Consider the following 19471-nt stretch of genomic DNA (forward strand, 5'->3'; position numbering starts at 1 on the left):
CAAAACCCTGTTTTTTTATCTTTCTAACCAGATCTGATCTGATCTGATCTTAGCTCTTAGGCATTTTTATTTATGTATTTTTTTTTTTTTTTTGCATTCAAAGATAAAGTCAATAACACAGGATTCCGAGTATTGTGGTGTTACCTCAAGGAAGCTTACACACGTCAAAGAATATGTTCTACCACTATCTCAGATATCAAAACAACCAGCCATGCATGCGGTCAACAGATGGGGGTATGGTATGGGTTTGACGGCACACAGAAGGAGTTGATGTATGCTATATATATATATAAAAAGTGTGAAAACTTGCAGTGTGACTTACAATACTGCAGTAAAAACTGAAGTATTTTAATGTGTCTTTATAATACCCACAGTAAGAAAAACGCTAAGTCACTAAGCTATGTATCCTTGTGGGCAAATACAGAGTCTCAGGTACCATAGATGAGATTTACGATGAGTTGGGGAAAGTTAATAATAAATATGGACGCATTGAGTTGAAACTGATTATCTTGATGCTTATTAAAGAGTAAACTAATAATCCTCTCTATTTTCTCTACTGTACCATTGAAATCCAAAATTATTTTAAGTATGACTCAACCATTAACAATTTTTTCTTGTGCAAAATGTGCAAAAATAGCAGGAAATGTATTTTTGTGCTTATAGACATACACGTTTCATCAAATATCTCATGTAGTTTATCCCATTAATTGTTCTGTTTCTTCCCTGTGGACGGACATTGTTCAGTTTGTGTATATATTTACATAATTCTAAACATCCACAAAAGTAAAGAGTATTTAGCCAATGTATATGGTTGTATTGCTTTACAGGAATTATACAAAGTCTAACCAAAACAAGTGTCATCTAGACAATATATATATTATATTATTATATATTATATATTATATTATATAGGGTGGAATATTATATACAATATAATATTCCACCCTACCCCAACTTTTTTTTTTTTTTTTCAGACAGAGTTGTCAGTGGACACAACATTCTGATCTGGAATTCGAAATATATTTATTGGGTTGATTGAGGTGGTCTGACTGACCGCTTGTTACTGATCTCAGTTCTACCTTGTAAAGGTTACTTCCTCTGTTTTTCTCTTTTGCGTCTCCTTTTTAGTCTTGCTTCTGACTGGGATCATTTGTTTTAAATCCATATTTGCTTTTGCTTCTCATTCCTTCAAAAGTACAAGATCTTATACGGCCTGGTCCCTGCATGCTTACTGGTTTTTGTTTGCTATCGCCCTGCTATTTCTGTAAGATCTACCAGAATAGCTTCTATCTGTGACTGCAACATACCTTTTTGCTGTTCAACTTTTAGACAATCTGCCTTTTCTTTTAAAGCCACTACACAATGGAATGCAATAACAGATGACATAAAGAGCTGCAGTTCCATTAAGAGCTTTAAATCTCAACTGAAATTCTTTCTGAAGACCACTCAAATCTGCAACCACTGACACTGATATGGTGCTGACAAAATGTGTTTTGGGTGTGTTCGTGTGCTTGTTTGTATGTTTTTTATTGTGCCCTGCCAGGGGACTGCAGTTGTAAATTAGCATGAGGCTAACTCTGGTACAATGCATCAAATGGTAACATTTGTGTTTAAAATTGTACATGGTCCCTAATAAATAAAATAAACAAAAGATAAAGAGAAGAGTTAACATTATTTAAATCTAATTCCCCACTAAAGCAATAACAAAGTGCTTGTTGTAATGAGCATCTTTTCCCTCTGGCTCAGGGCAAATAATTGCTGCTCCGCTATTCTGTCTGGGTTAGGTTTATTTCTCAGTTTTGCTCTTTTGGCCATCACTCATGTCAAAGCAGATGTTTTTCATCAGCTGTCAAATGGAAAATTCTTGCTTTGACAGGAATTTGACTGGGGTGTGGCCAAAAGTGCAACATATTTAAACCCTGAGAGATTAGTAACAGACAGTTTCTGCCCTAACTGTCTGAACAGCATTGTGTGCTCATTTGTCTTGTCGGATGGCCCAAGCATTTTATCAGCAAGTTTCATCATGTCGCTGTCATGGTGACAGCGACAAGTGATTAACGCATGGTTTGAAATTCTGCTATTACTTTCTCTGCATGTTCTGTCAAGAGTACATTTACTGTCACCGGGCTCCTCCCTGGTTGCTTGGATGTGTGTCAATCCAATCCCTACCTGCATAAAAATGCTGTAGATCAAATTTTCACAGTGGCTTCTGCACATTTACTGAATTCAACAATTTTTTTGTCAAGTTTCCAGGCTTATGGTTACTCAACTTTATATATCGCAACATGTATATCACAAGCGGTAGCTATTTGTCACATTAAGGGGACTCTCTGCATAAATTAAAGATATGTTTGGTCTTAACAGAGCTAAACGTTTGTACTTTCAGTACATTAAAGGTTAAGGCTGAGGAAATTCTATATTTTTATTACTGTCAACAAATCCCATTACATTACCAAAATCTACAATGCAGTGTCTGTCCTTCATTACTTTCTGAGTTCCCTACTCTGTTGGTGGCACTAAAGCCCATTCTTTTATATTGAAGATGTAAATATTTAAAAACTGATCACGAATATATTCTTCAAGCTTTAGAAATGGCTAAATAATTTCCTAAAACAGCTGGACTCTGTAGTATTTACTGCACTAGGACTGTATGTGGGATTGACTCAAAATAAACTACAATACCATTATTTAAATGTAGGAACATGTCACCGAGTTCAGCCGTGCAGTTTTTAATAGTTTTTAATAGTTTTAACAATGGAGGTCTATGGCACAAACGACTACACATACAGTACTTGATAGTACAGGTAGCTTCAATTTTGTGTTGGTTTTGGGTGTTCATGGAATTTGTTGACAATTAGAAAAATATAAAATATCACACCTTAACAAAACTATGTATGATGCATACAGAGTTAATGTGTAAACATATCACACATTAAACTAAAACAAGGATATTGTGATAAATGCAGAGCAAGTATGCCCTTATTCACCTTTACACCTGTGTAACTATCAAGTAAAAACATGACATGAAGTATTGACAGGACTGGATCTTTTATTGGAGACTTGAGAAAGTGGATGCATGTTGAGGTAAATGTTACAAAACTGTGTTTAGAACAAGACTGTACTTATTTTTTAAACTGGCAAAGCATGACTTGGAAAATCAATTACTATGGTTCTTGCATGTTTTTAAGGTTCTAACACCACTCATGATTATTGTCAGTATAAGCCATATCTAAATGCAAAATAATTTTAGCTAAACAACTGCATCTGTAGCGTACTTCTTATGATCTCACTGCGCTGTCCAACAACAATTAACATTTTGTTTCTCTCAGAGTGTCATGTCAGTGTTTTACAATCAGTGGCGAACATCATGGCGGACTTCTTCCTCATCCTCTATTTCATCTTCTTCATATTCTCCCATCTCATCAGCGGTAGCATCCTGGTACTGCTGATACTCAGACACCAGATCATTCATGTTGCTTTCGGCCTCCGTGAACTCCATCTCATCCATTCCCTCGCCGGTGTACCAGTGGAGGAAGGCCTTTCGGCGAAACATGGCTGTGAACTGCTCAGAGATCCTCCTGAACAGCTCCTGGATGGCCGTGCTGTTGCCAATGAAGGTAGCGGACATCTTGAGGCCACGGGGAGGGATGTCGCAAACGGCGGTCTTGACATTGTTGGGAATCCATTCAACAAAGTAGCTGCTGTTCTTGTTCTGCACACTCAACATCTGCTCATCCACTTCCTTCATTGACATACGGCCGCGGAAGATGGCTGCCACAGTGAGGTAGCGTCCATGACGAGGGTCACAGGCTGCCATCATGTTCTTGGCATCGAACATTTGCTGCGTGAGCTCTGGCACGGAGAGGGCGCGGTACTGCTGGCTGCCCCTGCTTGTAAGGGGCGCAAAGCCCGGCATGAAGAAATGCAAGCGGGGGAAGGGCACCATGTTGACAGCCAGCTTACGGAGGTCAGCGTTGAGTTGACCAGGGAAGCGTAGACAGGTGGTCACCCCGCTCATGGTGGCTGAAACCAAGTGGTTGAGGTCTCCGTAGGTAGGTGTGGTCAGCTTCAGTGTGCGGAAGCAAATATCATACAGGGCCTCATTGTCAATGCTGAAGGTCTCATCTGTGTTCTCCACTAGCTGGTGGACAGAGAGAGTGGCGTTGTAGGGCTCCACCACAGTGTCAGACACCTTTGGGGAAGGCATGACACTGAAGGTGTTCATGATGCGGTCGGGGTACTCCTCGCGGATCTTGCTGATGAGCAGTGTACCCATTCCTGAACCTGTGCCTCCGCCCAGTGAGTGGGTGAGCTGAAAGCCCTGGAGGCAATCACAGTTTTCAGACTCCTTCCTCACCACATCCAGCACTGAGTCGACTAGCTCAGCTCCCTCAGTGTAGTGACCCTTGGCCCAGTTATTTCCTGCTCCACTTTGACCTGCATGATACACGCAATGTTTAAAGACAAATCGTGATGGACAAATAATGGTGCCACTTTCTGCTAAGGCATACTTTATAACGGCTTTATAAGTTGTAACAAATGTCTTTATTGATGGATTAGCGTAACATTTTGTACAGGCATTCATGGTCCCCAGGGGATGGATCCTAATGAATTTGGTGATACCCTAACTTTTCCTTTAGCGCCACCATGAGACTGACATTTGTGGTTTTAAGTGAAATGTCTCAAAAGCTATTGGATTGCCATAACATTTTGGTATAGACATTCATCAAGATTATTTCTAATAACTTTGGTGAACCCCTGATTTTATGTAGCGGATGTAAGGATCTATTGAGCATTAATAAATCATGTCCATTTGTTACACCATTTTCATAAAGTATTCCTTGTTAGAAACAGGCACTCAAATACCTTACGTTATTTATTATAAATGTGAAAATAAAACGTGTAATGATTAGTAAATGCCCATGAGTTATTTAGCTCCTTCAAGATCCAGACATGGTAAATTATATTTCTGGTGAACTATAATTCTATAATTGGCAGTCATCCTGTTGTGGAGTTTATTGGCCTCTGTATCCTCACTTGTGAGCAGGACTGCAGCATCATCTCTAAGTAGATATACCTTTTCGCTGAGTCACCATGAGTGCTGTCTCAGTCTGACTCAGCTGCACATGGACAATGCATCACACTACTGGTCCATCGCGGAGAGACTGCGGAGGCTTTATGCTGGAAAAATACATTGCTGTACAGTGCTGTCAGGTGAAACTAAGCACAGCTTTACAGGGTATGACAGCAGCTGCTGACACACACACATATTGTATGTGCAGTTGGTTCACGGTGAGCACTGACATCATGATTTAATGTCTACTCACCAAATACAAAGTTGTCAGGCCTGAATAGCTGTCCAAACGGGCCGGAGCGAACTGAATCCATGGTTCCTGGCTCCAGGTCGACCAGAATGGCACGAGGGACATATTTGCTGCCTTTGGATGAAAAAGAGCAGAGGATAGAGGGACAGAGAGAGGTAATGGATGGAAGAGTGGAGTAATATATCGGCAGTCTCAGTGTGCATGATGTCAGAACATTTGTCGTAAACCATGAAAAAAGTAAAAAAAAAAAAAAGTATTTTCTCCATAATTATACTGATCTAAAAGGATAGGAATACAGCAGTACTGTTTGTTAATGTAAACCTTTGGGTAAACAGCCTTTTGTTTAAAGGATACTACAGCCTATGATTCTGGAAACCTTCTATTGTTTGTTTTTTGCATTTTACTTTGTTCCTCCATCATCCATCTTAGTCTGTAACCCTCCTTGTAAGCAAACTGCTGCAGCAAGCTGCACTGCTTCTTCTAGACCAGTGGGGCTCACAAAGTGCTGAGCACTGCAGAATGCATTCCAACAAAGCAATCTTCCCCTACCCATACCTCTTTTTTCCCTAATTAATGTAATTCCTAATGTAGCTTGCTTCTGAAAACATATTCCAGTCTATTCTTTTAATTTAAAAGGAGAAATGAATTCATGCGATGCAACAGTGACGCAGTAGGTTACACTGATGCCAGCATGCAGCATAGAAACAAAGGATCAATAACGCTTGCCGCTAGAAAAATAGGTTAGTGGTAGTGAATATGCTGCTTAGGCCTAGATGTGCCTCCTGCACAGGCCTTTCATTCATGCAAAGGTGATGAATAATCTCAGTCCTGTCTACACATATATTGAGAGCTGCACTGACTTGTCCTTCTCTGACAGCATCGGTTCAAAGACGAATCACTATAGCTACAGAGCTGCATAATTACTGTATAACGTCATTGTTTGACTGTTCAATGCTGTGAGGAATGACACGCAATGACCTTCAACATGCCACGTCAATAAAATTAGATACTGAGATGAGACCAAGGCACAGTGAGCTTGGGGTCAGCTATACAGAGACTGCAGATACCTGTGCTCCCTAGAAAGAGAGAGAGAGAGAGAGAGAGAGAGAGAGAGAGAGAGATTTTAGCAGATTCACTGTCCTAATTTTTCCCTGCACTCATTGTGGGACCTACTTTCCCCTTGCAGCTAAATTTATGATATGAGCGTACTGTTTCATTCAAATGAGGTCCGTGTAGCATAAGGTCATGCAAGGATAGTGAGCAATGGAAACAAAGCTTTATGGAATAGTAAATTATTCAGATGCAAACATGTGGTTTATTTAAAACTTTCATACAGTTTCCCCTTTTCACTTTACCTGATGCCTCATTGTAGTAGACATTTATCCTCTCCAGCTGCAGGTCACTGTCACCTTGGTAACTACCGGTTGGATCGATACCATGCTCATCACTTATCACCTCCCAGAACTAAGAAGGAACAAACATAATCATATGTACTTCAGTTGTTGAGGTCATTTAGCAACATAACATGGTGTGAAAACGAGTTAAAGCGCGTACTGTCAGGCCTTAATTTAGTGATTGCGCATTCTGCTTGGTAACTAAATGACACGCAGCAGCGGGGGCCACATCACTGCACAGCCCAGCTGAACCGCACCCTGCACATAGGTTATATAAACAACACATAATCTCAATAAAAAAATCTCAATATCTCAACGAAAAAAAGGAGATGGTTATTTATAAATGCGCAAGAGACGCCAAACTAATTATTTAAATGACTCGTCTATAAATGATTTAACAATAAAAACTATAACATTAACACGTGGCACGTTCCGCATTAAAATTAGAAGTAGGCTACGTACATGTATCCCCCTTCTTAAATTGAATAACAATATTCATACCTTCGCCCCAATCTGATTTCCACACTGTCCAGCCTGGATGTGAACGATTTCCCTCATGGTGCGTTGCGGATGCGTTCAGAGAGCGTCCTGTCTCGACTTTACCGGCGTCCAGTCTTCAGTCTCTTGCCGTTGTGTTTCTCAAAATCTGCACCACATTTCTAGAGCGAGTCTTGAGCCGGCGAGATAGATAAACGTGCTGCTGGTCAGATGACGTTACACACAGCGCAGCATCCCAATATCCCTGTCTGCCAATAGGAGCGCTCGGCTTTGATGCAGTGGTCTAGAGGATCATGCCGCATCATCCTCCTGACATCACCCTGTCCCATTCAGGGGAAATGTTGCCTTTTTTGTGCTGATTCAATTAGGACTGTGTGAATAGGCCTACAATGTTCAGGAGTAACTAGCCTATAAAAATAAGTCCGTTTGTTTCAAACTTCAGGTTGAAAAACACAACTGGATATTCTGATTAGGCATTGTAACCCTAACTCATAGATGTTTTTATTTTGTAGTTTGAATAATGTAGATGCTCTTATGAATTAAGAAAATGCTGCAGGGTCGGATTAACTTGATCGGGGGTCAGAGATGAGCTGTGGTCATCCATTGAGCCATGGGGCTTACACATAATGTTCCCCAACCCATTTTGGCCAGAATCCCAGAAACCAACCAGTATTTCTACGCTGCTACCCTGCCCCAGATGTCAGTTAGATAGAGTTAGTTAATAATTTAATCAACCATATAAGCATAATATTAACTATTAAATGAAATATTAAATATATATGTAAACTAGATTATAACACATGCAGGGCCCCTCTATAATACAGGTCCTCAAGGTTGGGTAAAAAAAAAACAGGAGCTACATTGGCCCTTGGTTTGAAGTTTTTTGCCATTGCCATGCTTGCAGCATGGCTCCAGGGAAGGCTGTTGTGGTCTGATGTTGGTCCACCACTATGATCCAGACTGAAATGTTTTAACAACTATTGGATGGATTGTTGGATTGCCATTACATTTAATAGACATTCATTGTCCACATAGGATGAATCCTAGTGACTTTGGTGATCCCGTGACCTTTCCTTTCCTAATGTGGTTCAAAATTGAGTGAAATGTCTCAACAGCTAACAAATGGATTGTTGTAAAAATTTGTAAATACATCCATGTTCCCCTTAGGATGAATTGTAATAATCTTTGTGATCCCATTATTTTTTATCAGGTCAAACATTTTAATTTGTCCAAAACTTTGGTTTATGACCAAATAGGTTACCTAGGAAACTAAGATGGTCAAACATCTGCATGTTAGCATTGTCATTATGAGCATATTAGCATGCTGACGTTAGCATTTAGTTCAAAGCATTTCTGTGCCTAAACAGCCAGCATGGCTATGGACTCTTAGCCTTGTTAATTGTGCTTTAGTGACACATTTCACCAAACAAATTGGTAATTAATTATATATTGTGAAGCAAGGGAGGATTCGCACACAGAGAACACAAAACAGATTCAGACTAGTCTGGATTTGAAATGTTTCAGCTCAACCCTTGTGAACCACTAATTAATCATATCACCACAAAGTAACTGGCACACAGAGGGTGCCCCTGAGGGCCTGGGACATTTGCAAGTACATGCATGCAATTACATGTAATAGCAAACAGTAATGCACTCCCCGTTTTATTGTTCTTTAAAAAAGGTACAAGCCCTCCAGCCAGCAGTGAAACTATTGGACTGCCGTTTTGCCTGGGATCTATCCATCCATCCATCCATCCATCCATCTTCGTCCGCTTATCCGGATGACTGAGCTTCTCACCCTATCGCTAAGGGAGACGCCAGCTACCCTCCTGAGGAAACCCATTTTGGCCGCTTGTACCCTGGATCTTGTTCTTTCGGTCATGACCCAGCCTTCATGACCATAGGTGAGGGTAGGAACAAAAACTGACCGGTAGATTGAGAGCTTTGCCTTCTGGCTCCGCTCTCTTTTCGTCACAACGGTGCGATAAATTGAATGTAATACCGCAACCGCTGCGCCGATTCTCCGACCAATCTCCCGCTCCATTGTCCCCTCACTCATGAACAAGACCCCAGGTACTTGAACTCCTTCACTTGGGGTAGGTTTCATTCCCTACCTGGAGAAGGCACTCCGCGGTTCCTGCTGAGAACCATGGCCTCGATTTAGAGTGCTGATCCTCCCCCATCAGCCGCTTCACACTCGGCTGCGAACCGATCAGTGAGTACAGAGGTCACAGGCCAATGATGCCATCAGGACCACATCATCTGCAAAAAGCAGCGATGAGATCCCCAGCCCACCGAACTGCAACCCCTCTCCACCCCGACTACGCCTCGATATCCTGTCCATAAATACTACAAACAGGATTGGTGACAAAGCGCAGCCCTGGCGGAGGCCAACTCTCACCTGAAACGAGTCCGACTTACTGCCGAGAACCCGGACACAGCTCTCGCGTTGGTCGTACAGAGATTGGATGACCCTGAGAAGGGACCCCCTCACCCCGTACTCCCGCAGCACCTCCCACAGTATCTCCCAGGGCACCCGGTCATACGCCTTCTCCAGATCCACAAAACACATGTAGACCAGTTGGGCATACTCCCAGGCTCCCTCCAGGATCCTTGCGAGAGTAAAGATCTGGTCCGTTGTTCCACGACCAGGACGGAATCCGCATTGTTCCTCTTCAACCTGAGGTTCGACTATCGACCGAACCCTCCTTTCCAGCACCTTGGAGTAGACCTTACCTTTACTTTTAATAAAATCCATGTTATAAAATGAAGCACTCGGGTATATCCATAGTTGATCAATAAATAGTGGTTTATTTTAACAACAGGTATGGCTTATATACAAGTGCATTATGTCTGTTAAAACAAAAACAAAATGAAACCAAACAATCAGAAATTATAAATGGTACAATCCATGGTTTTTACATTCATTCAAATCTCCCATCAGGAGAATCTGAGTCGCACAATTGAGAGAAGCAAAACCTGAAATGTGTGTACACTGGGGAGTTAATCTCGGTTCAAAACTATTCATTAGTCCATGTTATCATCCTTCATCTTAGCAACGCTGGGTGTTTCCAAAGGCATAACCAGTTTTTTTTTTTTGCTTTTCCGAAGGTCACTGTCTCCTAGTCCACCCTGTCGCTGGTGCTAACATTGCTTTGGATCGCTTTTACAGATTTTTACTTTAATTTTACACCAGATAAATTACTCTTAATCAGCACCGTGAAATAGCTGCATGAGAGTTGTGAAAATGGAAGCAACAGATCTTAGAATAGACACTGGTTGTATTGTGCTGTGTCACTGTCTTTACACTGGTGCTGCATGTGGCTTTTTGCAATACATAGTTCAATTTCTGCAATACGCACACTGAGACAGAGAGAACAATACTCACAGACAACGCAGACTCAGAGTAATGTGAAGCTACTGACCACTACAGTCAACCCACTCTTTACTGCAGATGCCAAAAATTCCTTAATACATCCAGTGTCAACACTCACTTCCACAAAGTACATTACATGTGGGTCTATTGCAAAAGTTAATGAGTTACTAGTAGAATATACTAGAATTTCTGTATTCAAAGTCCCACTCCATTTTCCCTTTTTATTATTTTTTTTATTTTTTTCTGTCAAGCCAAGCTCCATTAAATTTGACTTCACATGATTGCAGGGCATTGTGCTTTGAGGCTTAGCAGCATGACATGTAAGACATTAAATGTTCATATGAATCTTTCACTAAATGAAAGTTTGTTGACTTGATGATCTATTGAAAGATCAATGAATCAATCGAGAAAAAAAAGAGCTTTCATACTTTGATTCAAGCTGCATTTGAGGGAGAAAAAAAAAACACAATCAGGGTTGCACAATCATTCAGACACCTAAAGACATGCTGCACCTCTGTCAGTGCACATTTGACTTACTGTAGATGAAAGCAAGAGAGGATTTTGGTGAGTAAAGTACCTGGAAGGTTCTTCATAAGCGTACCACCAGATGGTGTGAACGACACAAGTCTGGTGTCGTCTTTGACTCCTGAATGACACCTTAATGAGATCACGAATACTCCCTGGATGAATGTAATATGACATACCGTGAGAGAGTTTTATCACATTTGAACTGACAAGACATCATTCACTTGGCTCTTGAGTTTTACAATAAAGTGTAACTATTATTATGTATGATTATTAGTAGTATTATTGTTGTTGTTGTTGTAAACAGTGGTGTATCCATAATCATACATCTTTCTCTGACAAACATTACAACCTCCAAAGCATGAAGTGTGTAACTACAACTGTCAAGTATAACGCCATCCACAGATGGACACAGGCTATGGAAGAGAAAGTGCCTCCTTGAAGGAACACGGCGACTTATTGGGACTTTAGCTTATTCACAGTAACCCCCAGAGTTAGACAAGTCGAGACATACCCTTCTCATCTCTGTGCGTGTTGTAATTGTCTGACGCCCCCAGCGCTAGCTTAGCCTAGCACAGATCCTGGAGGTAACCGGTTCCAACTAGCCTACTGCTCTCAATAAGTGAACAAAATAACGTGTTCCTGTTTACATGTTGTGATTTGTATAGTCACAGGGTGTACAAATAACAAGGTCACTATGCTTTTACTATCTAGTAATTGTTGACTCTATTATCTAATCTGAGTGAACTCCAGGCGAACTCTTTGCTCCTCACCACAGGGCTTCAGGTGCTGCTAGCAAATTACTCCGCCCAAGTAGCAGAAGTAGCAGTGTTTCGCCTTTCTGAGAATATAGTTCCCAGTTTGTATACGGTTAGAAGATGGCTGTGTCTCATATAACCTTGTTATTTGTACACGCTGTGACTATACATATCACAACATGTAAATAGGAACATGTTGGCGTTATTTTGTCACTTATTGGGAGCAGTAGGCTAGATGGAACCGGTTACCTTCAGGATCTGTGCTAAACCAGGCAGACAGAGTTACAACACGCACAGAGATGAGAAGGGTATGTATTGACTTGTCTACCTCTGGGGGTTACGATGAATAAGCTAAAGTCCCAATAAGTCGGCGTGTTCCTTTAAGCAAGAGTTTGTCAATTTAATATTATGAATAGGTCAATCTACCCATAAATAAGGATTTGACCTGTATTTTAAAATGTCTTTTTGACAAATATATGATGTATTGCATTTTTTTGTAAGGTAAACTTAGTTGTGCATGTGCATGTATGAAAACATTGACATACGTACATAAACTACAGAGAACTAGAACATGATTTTGAAAACACACTAAAGGTTAGCTTTGCTGTGACAGTTGGCAATCACATCGAACATTTTGTCATCCATTGGTTTCATTTAAAAAATAGCTTTTGTATATTTTTAAGGTTTGCTTTTAAGGTTTGTTTTGCTGACACGTTCACAATTATTTTCATGCTTTGTCCCAACTGCAAAGAATAAGGTGGCACCAGACTGAGGTGCCACAAATACTGTAAGAATGTAGTATAGCTTTGTACAATAAGGGCACGCCATGGGAGATTATTCGAAATACTTTGAATTAGAAAAAAAGACTTAATCAAGCTCAACAACTAATTATGCATTTACTTACAATATCACATTTACAAATAAAAGCATTTGCATACCATAAATTCCATTGACTGAAACAATTGGAAAAATAAGTTTTTTTCAGACCGACAAAATATGGGTCATTCTTTTCTCTAATATCGCTGTTCATACAATGAACCATGTGTTCATGAAAGCAATTTAGCAATCTCAATCTCATCTCTCAATTATAATTCATTAAATGGTGATATAGGTTTCAGTCTTTCGATAATTTGATAAACAATTGACTACTTACTTTGTATTTCTGAACTTTGGAAAAGGGTTCATCTGATTCACTTTAATCCACATACAGTCTATGAAAGGGGACTGCACTAAACAGTATTTCCCCTAACAGGCAAATACTCTTATACTAATTTTTTGGCACTATGTCTACATTTAATTTTGGTCAGAGTAGTTTTTGGCATTGTATTTAGAAAAATCACTCCAATTTGGATTGTTTACCTCTGTAATGGCAAAAAGTATGTTGTAACATTCAGATTTTTTTGTCCATACAGGTAAGGCGATATTTTTGTATAAATATGTTAGACAGACATTTCATTTGAGCAAAAGTACCAGTGATTTGATTTTTGTTTGTTTGTTTTTAGCATCATTGTATTTCTCACCAGTTCTCTCCGTGATTGTGGGTATAGTTGTCTCTTTAAAATGACAGACAGTGATTTCCCATTCATTTACATCAAAGTAGTTTATAGGCTGGTGATTTCCAGTGACATTCAAAAAGAGCAGAAGATACTGTCACATTGTCACAAACCAGCCTCTGGCACTCTCTCACTTGCGTGGTCTCATTTATTGGCTAAATGCAGGAAGGGGGGGGCATTGAGAAACATACAGCATCTCTGTAAGACATGTCTACTCAACTCCAGGTGAGGACAATCTTCAGTAAGTGCCTGAAGTCTGAGTAGGACAGTTTGTGCCCCCCTCCTCGCCCCCTTCTTGGTTATTCGTGTGGCGTGGGCTGCTTCCTCATGCAACCATAAAGCTCCGTCTCCTGACTGCAACACTGGATCATAACAACGCCACACCATTGACAGAGTTGTTTTCTGTGCTGGCACTGTCCCTGATGGAAAGGACGCCAAAGTCTATGGGGGAGGAGACGGTGCAGACCATAAGAGAAGGGAGAGTTGCTTCTGTAGCTCCTAAATCTGTGATGGAAGTTGCTGCTGAATCTACAGCAAGGGATGCAGCTGAATCCTGCGTGGGCTGAACAGTCAGAGTGGTAGATTCCGGAGTGGAGGTGTGCACAATGTCTGTGACGGGGAGGATGGTAGGAATCGGTGCAGTAGTGTTGAGAGTATCTATGACAGGGGAAGTGGAAGAGGCCACTGAGGGTGTTTGGCCTGATTCAATGGGTGGAGGGGGAGTGGGTGAAGGGGAAACAGTGACTGGGCTAGGGGGAGTAGGGGCAGTAGGGGAACGAGGGGATACGACATTAACACAGGGAGAGGTAGAGTCTAACTGTGGTGGTTGGGGGTCTACGACAGGAGTTATGGGGGAGTCTCTAGGAGTAGATGTAGATTCTTCCACTATTTCTAACTTGATGGGAATGTCAGAGTGTGTGCTAATGGAGGGTGGAGGATCAGTGGAAATGTTGCAATCTGTTATCGGAACAGGAGAGGGGGTAGGGGATGGAGGGGGGCTGTCATGCATAGATGGAGTAGGGGAGTCTGCTAAAGTGGCATTAGCGGCCTCTAGCAAAGGTGGGTCGAATTTCGGGGCTATACTGTCGATCTCATTTCCCACTGTGTTGGGGGATTCTAACGTGGAGCTAGGCGGGGGCTCAATGATGGGTGTGGTGCAGATCAATAGGGAGGCAGGCACAGTTTGAGGGACCGGGGGAGTGGAACGGTCTAATGGAGGGGAAGAGGTAGTGGCTGACTCTTTTGTAGGGGAATGACCAATGTCATTCATTTTAGGAATGGCAGAATCCGTCAATGGCTCAATAGATTCCAGGACTTCTGCTGGAGGTTCTTCGGCATCGGGTAAAAGTGGGTCTGTGACGCATGGGGGTTTGTGTAACGGAGTGGAAGACAGCAAGTGCTCTCTACTGGCATGTATGATGCTGTCTTTACCCAGGGCTGTGATGGGGGTTGTGGATAAAGATAAAACTGAGTGACCGTTGGGGTCTTTAAGCTCAGGCTTGCCAGGGTGCACCTCCATGAACGTGGGAGCAGACATATTTCCGACCGACAGAACGGTCAAATCAACAGCTGATGAGGCGGTGGAGTCCATAGTGGACACCACGGTGGCGGCTGCTTCGTGGAGCGGCGTGTCATGTACCCTGGTGTAGTCCCTACTGCTCTCGGATTGAGCCAGCAGGAGGCGCTGTTCTCCAGGTTTCCTCGGTGGAAGGAGAGATTGACGGGTGTAGCTCTCGCCATCAGCCAGGGTCTCAGGGAGGGGCTGGAAGCGCGTCTCGGGCAGCAGGAGAATGCAGATGATGCAGATCAGAGTGCAGCAGGCAAAGATAATATGGTGAAGAAAATAGCCCTTCTGATTGTGGAGCTCCATGATGGGTGCAGTCAGCATGCCGAAGCCAGCGCTGGCTAGGACCAGGCCCAGCCCACCACCCCTATGGTGAGATGGAAAATGTTGTCACATTTTATGATTTATGATCACACATACCTAAAGACCTCATACACCTTGTATAAACCAGCCACAGGGGAAGACTGTTCACTACAATTAAAGTAAATCCCAATCGACATGTTGTACTGAAATATCACCTAATTCATTCATATAAAAGGGAAGATCTCTTTTGTTTTTCTTCATTCTTCTGTTGATGTACTGTATGCTGCAGCACTACCAAACGCCCTCCTCTACATGGAGTCCCCTTCCTCTCCTGTAATTGCCTAAATTCCCCACCAGAGGCCACCCTTGGAGCACTGTCAGCAGAACAACACCCCTTACATAACCCCAGATAATGAACATCCAGTGCTGTGTCATATATTCTCAAAGGGGATGGCTAATTTGTACAAGATGTGGATTACATATGACACCGAGTCTGTTCAAGGATTCCATACCCTCCTTTAACAGGAGGTAGAGCAGCTAATCCATCTGCAGGAACATGTGATGCTATGGACACCAACCACTGTATCAAGTTAGTTATAAACGAATCAGGACATTAAAACAGGTGTAGAAGAAACACTTAAAATGTCGACAATGCCCAAACTAGAGCAAACATGAACACATCGTGGACTAATAATGGACTACTTGTTTTATGAATAACAATGTGCAATACATTAAAAACAGCTGTTACACTCCTCAACACTAAAAGCACATTTTCCACATTTCGTCACCCCAAAGTTTCATTGGGCCTACCTGATCACAGTGGGTGTGATCTCAGCACAGAAGAAGATGCTCAGGTTGCTGACTGCTTGGGAAGAGAACATGCCGATGATGGAGAAGGCGATGGAGAAGTTCTTATTCAGCGTACCTGAGCTATCTGCAGACAAAGCAGGAGACACACATATGGCAATTTGTATTCAGTAAACAATGTGGTCTATAAAAGGCATATGTAAATAAGGGCTGGGGGGGGGGGGGGGGGAGGCTGCTGTTATTGGTCATTTCTCCCCAATTTCGGGTCACTTTACTGCTGGGAAATGTCCGTTTGTGTAGTATTTGGTTTAAAAGCCTTTATTGGTGATTTTTCAAGGTACAAAGTCCTGCTATTTACTGCGTTGCAGTAGCTCCAGCTGATACTAGCTAACAACAGCGTAGGCTGCGGAGGCAGAGCGAAGCTCTGATTCCAGGAAACACTCTGGCCAATCAGAGCAGACTGGGCTTTGTTGGGAGGGGGGCTTAAAGAGACAGGCGCGCCTACAGAGCGTCTCATACAAAGGGTGAATACAGGTGCAGCCATGGGTAGTATGAGAAAAATAAAGTGTTTTTTTGAACATGAAAGCATGTAAGCATGTTCTAGTACAAACACAAAATACTTAACAATACAAAAGTATTAACCTGAAAATGCTATATAATAGTTGCCCTTTAAATGGTGAGTTTTTTAGAGTTCTTTATTTAAAAAGAGACAACGCACATTATTCAAAATGAGCACAGTCAGGTTGATGGCTTAAAAGAAAACAAATAAGGATAAGGATATATGGAAGCAAAAAAGGCCATAATAATTTGAATTTTTAAGCAACTGTATACCTAATTATTAAATGTAACCACTACTGAGTACGTCATGTTAAAATTGAAATACCACTATTTCAAATCAGTGCATTTAAAAAAAAACAAACAGGGTAAGAGTGCTAATAAACTTTGGTCAAATAAAATGTTTTTTTATTCACTTATTGAGAAATTTGGTTGCATACAAAGAGCCTATTTAGACCAAAGATGGTTTGAATTAGGGCTGTTGTAACGAATACCGAAAGTCGAATATAATTTGAATAGTAAAAAAATACTATTCGAATGCAGAAATTACTATTTGAATGTGACTTTTTTATTAATATGTTGGCTAACGTTAGCTAATCTCCCTCTTCTCGTCTTGGCCTACCCGCATGTGTCACCCATGTCACGTCTTATGAACAATAAGTTAGCGTGAGTGAGAAACACAAGGCATTTTAAGGTCTAAGCTAACGTTACGTACCGAGTAACGTTAGTAGTTTCAACATGACTTTAAAATCGACATCCACCGAGCCAAAGTGCTTATGTTAACATTAGTTAGCTTGTTCTTGTTTCCTAACTGTGTCGCGAGTTATAGTAACGTTAGCTTAGCTGGGAGCTTCATGGAGAAAGCTAAAGTTTGTTAGCTGCCCTACAGCTGTCAGAGTTAGCTTCAACTTCATATATTACCTTCCAATAGCTGTATTCTCAGTAACGTGACAATCTGAAAGAAACAGGTTGCTTATAAATCACTAAAATAGTAGTAACAGCACCGTTTGGCTTAGGTATTAATGCCATTAGCATCATTTGTTACTTAGTTTATGACAAATCGTTTCGGCTGTGCTTTCTAACATGTCATTGTGCTAACCAAGCACCGTTAGCCTTTACAACAGAGCCGCTTCACTACACATGTTAAATAATGTTTCATTACAGAGTTCTCTGTTGATTGTGTTCGTCGCTGTGTGCTCATTGTGGAAAATGAATGTAAAAAAGTTGCGTGCAATGCGCCATGACGTAGATCCCCTTCAAGGCCAGGTTAATGTTAGAAGCCCCTCTAGTGGGCAGAACGTGTAACAACAACCACATGCTTACAGTGGCAATGACAATGCATAAGCCTAAGTAGTGTAGTACATATTATTTAACAGGCTGCATTTGAGCATTAAATATTCGAATATTATTTGAATATTTAAAAAAATAAATGAAATTTGAATGGTATTATAGAGAAAGACTTACAGCTCTAGTTTGAATACAGTGGGGTTTTTTTTTATGAATAAGACGTGTTGAATATGGCATAAAGTGGATGAGAGGAGTGTGCTTCAGCTCTTGCTTCCCACAGAGGGATTAGTGAGGAGATGATAAAGACATTGATAAACAGATGAGAACAGTGAAAGAAGGCTATTTGTGAGATTCGAAAGCTCGATAGCAAAGAGACTCGTCCTGTTCAACACAAGGGGGATAAATTAGTGAAAAGCTAGCCATAATTAAATCTAGGACTTCATTATGTGTCTCTGCAGGGCTTGTATATGCCTAATAAAATACTGCAGGATGTCTGTTTGCAACACATTTCCTAAAAGCTCATCAAGATAATGCAGCAACCTAGGTGTAAGTGGTATGACACAATTCAATTCACACTTCAAAGGAGTGTGAAGCTGATAAAATGACATCTATGCAAGAGTACTTAATTATTGATCAGTTATCAACCCAACTCAAATACTAGACTCAAGGAGAATAGAAATAAAGAGATTATCCTACCTATGTTCAGATGGCCACTGTACTTCCCCAGCACTAGAGGAGAATGAGAGAAATGAACAGATATGTATCAGTGAGAGATTCAAAGCAAAAAAATCATGTGCTCAGACAGTAAATTAAATTAAAATCTGGAGTAAAACATTACAAAAACATGGACACATTTTGAGCAAAGCTTGTCAACACACACAGTTACAACATAAACAGCTTCAAAGGGGAACATAAATCATGAGCATAACCTTGATGTGTTGACTCAGGTTAAACATTACGGCTCGCTCATTTGTAACTGAATAAACTGACTTGTGCACGGTTTTGATCACCTAGAACACCTTGTAGTTCACATTGACCAAAACAGTTTGTAAACATGTTCTACTACTCCATTAAAAAACAGCTAAAGTAAACTAAGATCTTACATAATGTACTGTACGTGTAGGAGACACAAGCAAGATGGCTGAAATCAATATTATGAAAAAATATATTTTTTCAATATCAACATATATCATTAAATGAAAAATCTATTCAAAAAGAATGTATCGGGGCGTTTGCAATAACGTCTGCCATTATTTTTTAATTTGCTTGGAATCATTTACAGAATTTTGTAAGGTGTTATGCAATATGATCATATCGTCATAAAGTGATTGTACTAAAAGTCAATAAACAATACTGATGAATCATTGTCCAGACAGGAAACCTCCGCTATGATAGAAGTTCCTCTCTGACTACAGCTTTCTCACAAACTGTGTCAAACCTTCCACCAAATCTTTCTATCCTACGGATTCATTTATTTGTTTAATAGTTAATTCAAGTACTTTCAATATGATTTAACATACACTTTAA

General features: G+C 40.9%; 2 protein-coding genes across 7 annotated transcripts in view; both read right to left on the reverse strand.

Annotated features, from left to right (window-relative positions):
• Positions 1-3079: 3079 nt before the first annotated feature.
• On the reverse strand, positions 3080-7276 carry LOC144526279 (tubulin beta-2A chain). 4 transcript variants are annotated; one of them, XM_078263647.1, is made up of 5 exons: positions 7220-7276; positions 6680-6788; positions 5328-5438; positions 4358-4437; positions 3080-3499 (listed from the first exon to the last, which is right to left on the reverse strand). In XM_078263647.1, exons 1-5 carry the CDS (start codon positions 7274-7276, stop codon positions 3353-3355), a joined length of 504 nt encoding a protein of 167 aa, XP_078119773.1. In that variant the 3' UTR covers positions 3080-3352. The 4 variants fall into 4 exon arrangements, with proteins under 4 accessions (XP_078119773.1, XP_078119771.1, XP_078119772.1 ...); XM_078263645.1 differs by having other exon boundaries at positions 3080-3738; positions 4336-4437; XM_078263646.1 differs by having other exon boundaries at positions 3080-3588; positions 4315-4437.
• Positions 7277-10778: 3502 nt separating this feature from the next.
• The window catches only part of LOC144526424 (solute carrier family 22 member 23-like), a 37021-nt gene continuing 28328 nt past the window's right edge, over positions 10779-19471 (reverse strand). For 2 of the 3 annotated variants that reach the window (XM_078263905.1, XM_078263906.1), the window contains 3 exons: positions 18641-18673; positions 16106-16229; positions 12753-15359 (listed from right to left, as the gene is read on the reverse strand). In XM_078263905.1, coding sequence (XP_078120031.1) covers positions 13796-15359; positions 16106-16229; positions 18641-18673 — 1721 coding nt within the window. In that variant the 3' untranslated portion in view covers positions 12753-13795. Of the gene's footprint in view, positions 11273-12752; positions 15360-16105; positions 16230-18640; positions 18674-19471 lie in introns of those variants that run through there. The other variant, XR_013502751.1, reaches the window with a different exon arrangement.

Source organism: Sander vitreus, chromosome 12 (genome assembly GCF_031162955.1).
Source record: "Sander vitreus isolate 19-12246 chromosome 12, sanVit1, whole genome shotgun sequence".
Classification (NCBI taxonomy): Eukaryota; Metazoa; Chordata; class Actinopteri; order Perciformes; family Percidae; genus Sander; species Sander vitreus.